Source organism: Piliocolobus tephrosceles, chromosome 11 (genome assembly GCF_002776525.5).
Source record: "Piliocolobus tephrosceles isolate RC106 chromosome 11, ASM277652v3, whole genome shotgun sequence".
NCBI lineage: Eukaryota > Metazoa > Chordata > Mammalia > Primates > Cercopithecidae > Piliocolobus > Piliocolobus tephrosceles.
Window position 1 is genome coordinate 76,407,520 of NC_045444.1, and position 7,442 is coordinate 76,414,961.

Sequence of the window (7,442 nt, forward strand, 5' to 3'; positions counted from 1 at the left end):
TTTTTTTTTTTTTTTGTAGATGGAATCTCCCTCTGTTACCCAGGCTGGAGCGCAGTGGCACAATCTTGGCTCACTGCAGCTTCCGCCTCCCAAATTCAAGTGATTCTCCTGCCTCAGCCTCCCAAGTAGCTGGGATTACAGACGTGTGCCACCATGCCTAGCTAATTTTTTAAAACTTTTATTGGAGACGGGGTTTCACTATGTTGACCAGGGTGGTCTGGAATTCCTGACCTCAAGTGATCTGCTTACCTCGGCCTCCTAAAGTGCTGGGATTATAGGCATGAACCACCACACTCAACCTCAAGTTCTGACTTTCTAATAAGCTCCCAGCTGATACAAACACTGCTGGCCCTTGGAATAAGAAGGGTAGAAGTAGCTACCTAGATAGCTACTAGATAGCAGGAGTATCTAAAATGTTCCAAAGTGCCATGTTTTCTTAGTTTTTAAGATTTTTTTTTCCTCCACTGCTGTCACCTCTTGTTGCTATTAACTTGCCTATTTTTTTTTACCAGCCTCTTCCCTCACCTCTGTCAAGGGCTGAAACTAGATTAATCAAGGGTCTAAGAAGCATGTTTAAAGTGATGGTAAAGCACCTGTCCTCGGTAACTTATCGTTTCATTTGAAGAAGTAGCTTTGCTTATGTTCTGGTTCTCAATGGGCTCCACAGAGGAGAGCTATTTATATGTATACCATTTAGAGGCACAAAGTTTTACTACGTTTAAAGATTAGTATATACCATTTTATGTTACTTAGCTTAAACAATTTTAAGTTAAAAGCAGTATCTATAAAGAGGTAGAAGCACTTCGGTGTACTGAAATATTTCAATAACATATTCAGATATAGACAGGGTGACTTAAGTATATAAAAAATCAAAAGACAAATTTTAAAAAGATTAATGATCAGGAATTCAGGAATTATTAACTGACAATGTGTCCCTTAACTGGGATACAAAATTGTGCCCACATGGGCATTTTTTAGGGAGGTCTTTTGATTTCCTGAAACCCATCCCTTACTATTCAGGTTAAGTGTGTGGGTAGCCACTGGGCATCTGCCTTGATGAAGCCCCCTAGGTGATTCTGGCAGTCAGCCAGGCTTAGGAACTGCTGGGATGGATATATTGCCCTCACTTAATCTAAGTGTACAGCTTTTGATTCACTCTCTCGCTGGCTCACTCTGTCTCTCTTGCTTACTTTCTCACTCTCCCTGTCTCGCTCTCTCTCACTCTTTCACTGTCTCTCCCGCTCTCTTTTTCTGTGTCTCTCACTATCTCTCTGTCTCTTTTTCTCTGTGTGTCTCTCACTCTGTCTCTTTCACTCTCTTGCTCTCTCTCGCTCTCTCTTGCTGTCTGTCTCTCTTGCTGTCTGTCTCTCTTGCTTTCTGTCTCGCTCTGTCTCTCTTGCTGTCTCTGTCTCTCGCTCTTTCACTGTCTGTCTCACTCTCTCGCTCTGTCTCTCACTCTCTGTGTCTCTCTCTCTCTGTCTCTTTCACTCTTTCGTTCTGTCTCTCTCACTCTTTCACTCTTTCTCTCTCTGTTCTTTCTCCACTGAAACTCTTGAAATGTAATGGTTTATCGTGTGGCTTTACCCTAGGGGAAAAGATTACCTTGAGGTTGTGTTCAACAGAGGAAGAAACAGCAGAGCTTCTTAGCAAAGTCCTCAGTGGTAACAAGGTGGCATCTGAAGCATTAGCCAGGGTTGTTCATCAGGATGTTGCCTTTACTGACCCAACTCTGGATTCCACGGAGATCAATGTTCCACAGGACATTTTGGGAATTTGGGTAGACCCCATAGGTAAGTATAGGAGAGTATGTTTGTTATTTACAATCTTTTTTGGTGGTGGCAGGGGGGCGGTTGGAAAAATAAAAATTATTGAGTGTAGTTTAACTCTCCTAGAAGTTTTTAAAATTTTAAAGTTTTAAAACAATGAGAATTGAGGTGTATGCATTATGTGTTCTGTATAAATACATATATGTTATAGCTGTGTGTATATATACACATATCTATAACAGGTACATACATACAGGCACACATGCAAAGATGAACTAACTTATCTTCAAAAGACTGGTAAGTAAATGAGAAGATGAAGTGAGAGCAGTTATGACCAATTGAGCACGCATGCCATTTAAAGAGCACTTAGATTTAGCAGATTGTTGCCATATGGGAGTTCAGGCCAGCTCTTCAGATTTTTAAAGAGAAACCAAAATCCAAAGTTTTCAGCGATATATCCCAATTTCTAACCATTAGCTACTAATTCAGTTAAACAAGCAAACAATCAAAAAAGCACTGTACAGGTCAAGCAAAAAGCTTAATGTGACGCATGAGCAGTTTGTGAGCCCTGTATAAGCTCTACATTTTTTTGATCATGATTGTGATAGAACCATAATATATAATCCATTGTTTCCAAAGTGTAACCCTTCTTTTATTTTTTTTGAGACAGAGTCTCATGTTGCACACAGGCTGGAGTGCAGTGGCACAGTCAGAACTCATTGCAGCCTTGTCCTCCTGAGCTCAAGCGATCCTCTAGCTGGGACCCAAGTAGGCAGCACAGGTGCATGCCACCTCACTAGGCTAATTTTTTATATTGTTTTTAGAGAAGGGGTTTTTACCATGTTGCCCAGGCTGGTCTCAAACTCCTGGGTTCAAGCGATCTGCCCGCCTTGGCCTCCTAAAGTGCTAGGATTACAGCCATGACCCACCACACTCAGCCAGCCTTTATTTTCAATGATGCTATTAATACAAAGTTCTAGGTAATAATTTTAATAAGCTCCCCCTTCCTTTTTTTTCTTCCCCACCCAACACAATAGGACCATTCGAGGAGCAGGCAAACTCCTCCCTGGGCCCTTCCTAGCCTACAAGTGTATTCACAGGATGATATTGAAATAGGTTTAATCTTCAGATAATTATATCACATTCAGCCAGTGGATGATATATGGAAACTAAAAACCTTTCCCCAAATCTTTGATCATTTAAGGGTAAATTGGCATCAGTTATAGTTTCTGAGGGACAGAGATCTCCCGTTTGTTGGTTCTGCCCTGAATTGATGCTGTTTTCGAGCTCTTGGAATCTTTTGCCAGGCACATCCTCAGCCGTGTGTTAACTCCCTGGACATCGGCAGTCAGCTGCTGGCATGCACATCTCTTAAGAGGAAACCTAGTTTCTCTGCCTCTGTTTCATAGGAGCACCATTAATTTCTTTTTTTGGTGCCACCATCATTGTCTTTTTCTTCCTTCTAACTTGAGGGACCAAATAATAATAGTAAAAGATAATTTTACCTGTAACCGATTACAGGAAGGGGGCTTTTCTTTTTCTCTTTTTCTTTATAACATTTTTGTGGGTACATAATGGTGTATGTATTTCTGGGGTACATGAGATGTTTTGACACAGATGCGCAGTGTGAGATAAGCACATCACAGAGAATAGGGTATCCATCCCTTTGAGCATTTATCCTTTGAGTAATAAACAATCTAGTTACACTCTTTATTTTAAAATGTACAATTAAGTTCTTATTGATTATAGTTACTCTATTGTGCTCTCAAATAGTAGGTCTTCTTTTTTTCACCCATTGGAAGGAGGCTTTTCCATCTCACATTGTACTAGTCCTCTGATTAGTAGTATTTCTAAAATAATCCCACCAGTGATTCTGGTTGTTACTTTTTAAATGCTTTTGATAAGTAACAAATATTTGAATGCCTGTTATATGCAAGTCGCTATGCCACAGGAACTATAGACACATCCTCTCCCTTCAAGAGTTCTCACATAGGAAAAATGAAACACAAGCAATTTAGAAGTAAGGTACAAGAGGCCAAATAACAATTCAATACAGTGACATCCAAAGGTAAAAAATTATTGCTTACCAAATCAGTAGAAGAGAGAAATGATATAGAACAGAGTCTTCTAAATAATCTTTACCTGAATCCAAACACATTTGCTTCCTTTTTCAGATTCAACTTATCAGTATATAAAAGGTTCTGCTGACATTAAATCCAACCAGGGAATCTTCCCCTGTGGACTTCAGTGTGTTACCATTTTAATTGGTGTCTATGACATACAGACCGGGGTTCCCCTGATGGGAGTCATCAATCAACCTTTTGTGTCACGAGACCCAAACACCCTCAGGTAAAAGGCAAATATTTTTGGTATATTATGGTTGTTAGAACTCGTGACCTCAGCTTTGCTTATTGTTAGGATTATCACTATATGACATTCCCATGACTTAATACATAGGAGTGTTCACATTGAAAGTCTGCATATTTGAATTAAAGTTCTATTTTCAATCTTAGATTTGCATAATTTTCTTTGAGGCCAAGTACATGCTGGTAAAAATTTTAAAATTAATACTATCTTGGAGAAATCATAGTTTTACATTTGGAATATAGTAATCCTGTTCCCTGTTTCTAGAATCCACTCAAAATCAGATTAGTAAAGTGGTGGTAACACTGCCTTCCAATACATTGGGAATAAGACAGCTGCCATCTCTCTATAGCCAGCTGAACTTTGGTATCATTTTAGAAGTTCAAAACAAAATGTGAAAATTATCCTGTGAAAAGATCAGTAGGCATGGCCAGGATCAGAACCTAACTCACACTCCCTTTCTGCCTCCTCCCACCCTCCCATGTACTCTTAAACAGAGTGTAGAAAGCAGCCAGGACCCAGCTGCCTCTGATCCATGGCCTGTGCTTTGGGGTTGACTCCAGGGCATGGCAAAGTCTAGGTGGAACAAGCAGCTTCAGCTTTTTATTGAAATAGGTCATATTTTTTCACTTATATAGGATTACATGTTTTTATTGAACCTTGAGTTGCTTCAAGTAACACTCATTTGCTCTTTAATAGTCATAAGTTTATACCTCGTAAGTTTTAATATTTTCCCCCTGCCCCCACCATCTTCCAAACTAAAAATGGGTTTCTGCTATCTTTAAAAGGTTAATAAGAAATTGAAAAGTATTGGAATAATATGCAGACATAATCATGGCCTAGTAATGGAGGTGGTCAACAAAATAGTTTATGGCACAGATTCAGAGTGAGACTTTGTGGGTTTGAATGCAGATTCTACCACGTTCTAGCTGAGTGGGCCTCAGCAAGTTACTTACTTTCTCTAAGCCCGTTTCCTTATCTGTAAATATGTAACAACATAGACAGTAAGTTAAGCATTGATAAAGGGAAGGTGCTATAATTATTGTGGTTGTCAAAACTAATAACATTGAGTCCATCTTTCTTTGTGTTGGAAGCCAAAGTGAAACTAGTGAATAAGAGAATGAAAAGGAGTTACCAAACAAAGAAAACCTTGTTATAAGGATCGTACAATGTTTGCCGATCGAAAAGAGATATCACTTATCTATTCCTTTTTCCCTATTAAACTTTAAATACTAAAAGTTGTAATGAAATTTTGCAATGGTTCTGGAAGCTGGAAACCCCATAAATGTTTACTGTTGTCCTAGATTGATCTGATAATGCCATAAAATTGAAAGCATTTCTAATTGCAACAACTCAGGCAGCTGCATGCATATAAGTAAACTTTCGGAAATAAACTAGCTACCTGATCTCTATTCCTAGGCTTAAGGGTGTTAAGGTTCACCATGTTATGATGAATTGTGTATTTCTTCATATCATTAAGTTTGCAGGTGACATTAGTAATGAAAAACAAATGTGATAATCATCACCAATTGAAATTTTTCTTCCACAGGTGGAAAGGACAGTGCTATTGGGGCCTTTCTTACATGGGGACGAACATGCATTCACTTCAGCTCACCATCTCTAGAAGGAGCGGCAGTGAAACACACACTGGAAACACAGGCTCCGAGGCAGCATTCTCCCCCAGTTTTTCAGCCGTCATTAGTACAAGTGAAAAGGAGACTATCAAAGCTGCATTGTCACGTGTATGTGGAGATCGCATATTCGGGGCAGCTGGGGCTGGTTATAAGAGCCTTTGTGTTGTCCAAGGCCTCGTTGACATTTACATCTTTTCAGAAGATACCACGTTCAAGTGGGACTCTTGTGCTGCTCATGCCATACTGCGGGCCATGGGTGGGGGAATAGTAGACTTGAAAGAATGCTTAGAAAGAAATCCAGGAACAGGGCTTGATTTGCCACAGTTGGTGTACCACGTGGAAAATGAGGGTGCTGCTGGGGTGGATCGGTGGGCCAACAAGGGAGGACTCATTGCATACAGATCCAGGAAGCGGCTGGAGACATTCCTGAGCCTCCTGGTCCAAAACCTGGAATCTGCAGAGACGCAGACATAGAGGAACTCTAACCCCGGTGTACATATATAAACTGAACTGTGAAACTGTTTCCGATTATCTCTGTCTTTTGAAGATGGCTTTGTCCTATTGCTGGTTAACATTCACTTTCCTCTTTTGAGGAGCATTTTTCCATTATGTATTCATAATAATGTTAATTTCAATAAATGACATTCATGCAGCAATTATATTGGTGTATGAAATTCTTACAGTGAATATTGTGCTGTTAGTGCTGCTTGAAACACTTCAGTAAAATATTGGCCAGGCACAGTGGCTCGTATTTGTAATCCCAGGACTTGGGGAGGCCAAGGCGGGTGGATCACGAGGTCAAGAAATCAAGACCATCCTGGCCAACAGGGTGAAACCCCATCTCTACTAAAAATACAAAAATTAGCTGGGCTTGGTGGCATGTGCCTGTAGTCCCAGGTACTCGGGAGGCTGAGGCAGGAGAATCACTTGAACCCGGGAGGCAGAGGTTGCAGTGAGCCGAGATCGCGCCACTGCACTCCAGCCTGGTGACAAAGCAAGACTGTCTCAAAAAAAAAAAAAAAAAACCCCGAGGAAAAAAATCCTGTTCAATTAGTAAAACTATGCTAAGCATCTAAGCAATAGAAATTTCTCTGAAATATAAAGGAGAATACAGGAGGGGTTTGCTTGAGTTTTGTTTCCACTAGAAGGGAAAAATCTGCAATTTTAGCCTGTTGGCAGAACATTTAGAACTGTGAATTTGCATAAGTTAGCCAAGTTTATATACTTTCAACAGTATTCTTGTGTTTCCTATAGGAAGTAAAGCCTGGAACACTGTGGGCTCCCCCTTCGCAGAGACAGGGAGGGAGAGACAGGGACACACACACACACACACACACACACACACACACACACACAGTGAAAGATAAACAGAAAGAGAGACACATAGACACACATACAAGCAGAAGGGTACAATGAGTAGAGGTTTCTGCAATTTTTGCATATTTACTACACTTTACCAAAAACCAGAAGTGGACTTTAGATATATACAACCCTTGTCTACCAGCATCCCACAGTGAATGTTCTCTGAAGTGGACATAAACTACTTTTTCTGTATTCTCTGTCGGCAGCCCTGGTAACCAGAGAGTGCCAACTGCAGGGATCAAATCCTCAGCCCTGACTTCATTCTGCCCTGCGCCCCCTGGGGGCCAAAGGATGTTTCTACAGAGCCTCTATTTAC

At 40.4% G+C, this 7,442-nt stretch overlaps 1 protein-coding gene across 4 annotated transcripts in view; it reads left to right on the forward strand.

Annotated features, from left to right (window-relative positions):
* The window catches only part of INPP1 (inositol polyphosphate-1-phosphatase), a 28,340-nt gene extending 21,839 nt beyond the window's left edge, over positions 1–6,501 (forward strand). For 3 of the 4 annotated variants that reach the window (XM_023217615.2, XM_023217607.2, XM_023217617.2), the window contains exons 4-6: positions 1,590–1,790; positions 3,941–4,115; positions 5,680–6,423. In XM_023217615.2, coding sequence (XP_023073383.1) covers positions 1,590–1,790; positions 3,941–4,115; positions 5,680–6,238 — 935 coding nt within the window. In that variant the 3' untranslated portion in view covers positions 6,239–6,423. Of the gene's footprint in view, positions 1–1,589; positions 1,791–3,940; positions 4,116–5,679 lie in introns of all 4 variants that reach the window. The other variant, XM_023217605.2, reaches the window with a different exon arrangement.
* The last annotated feature ends 941 nt before the right edge of the window (positions 6,502–7,442 follow it).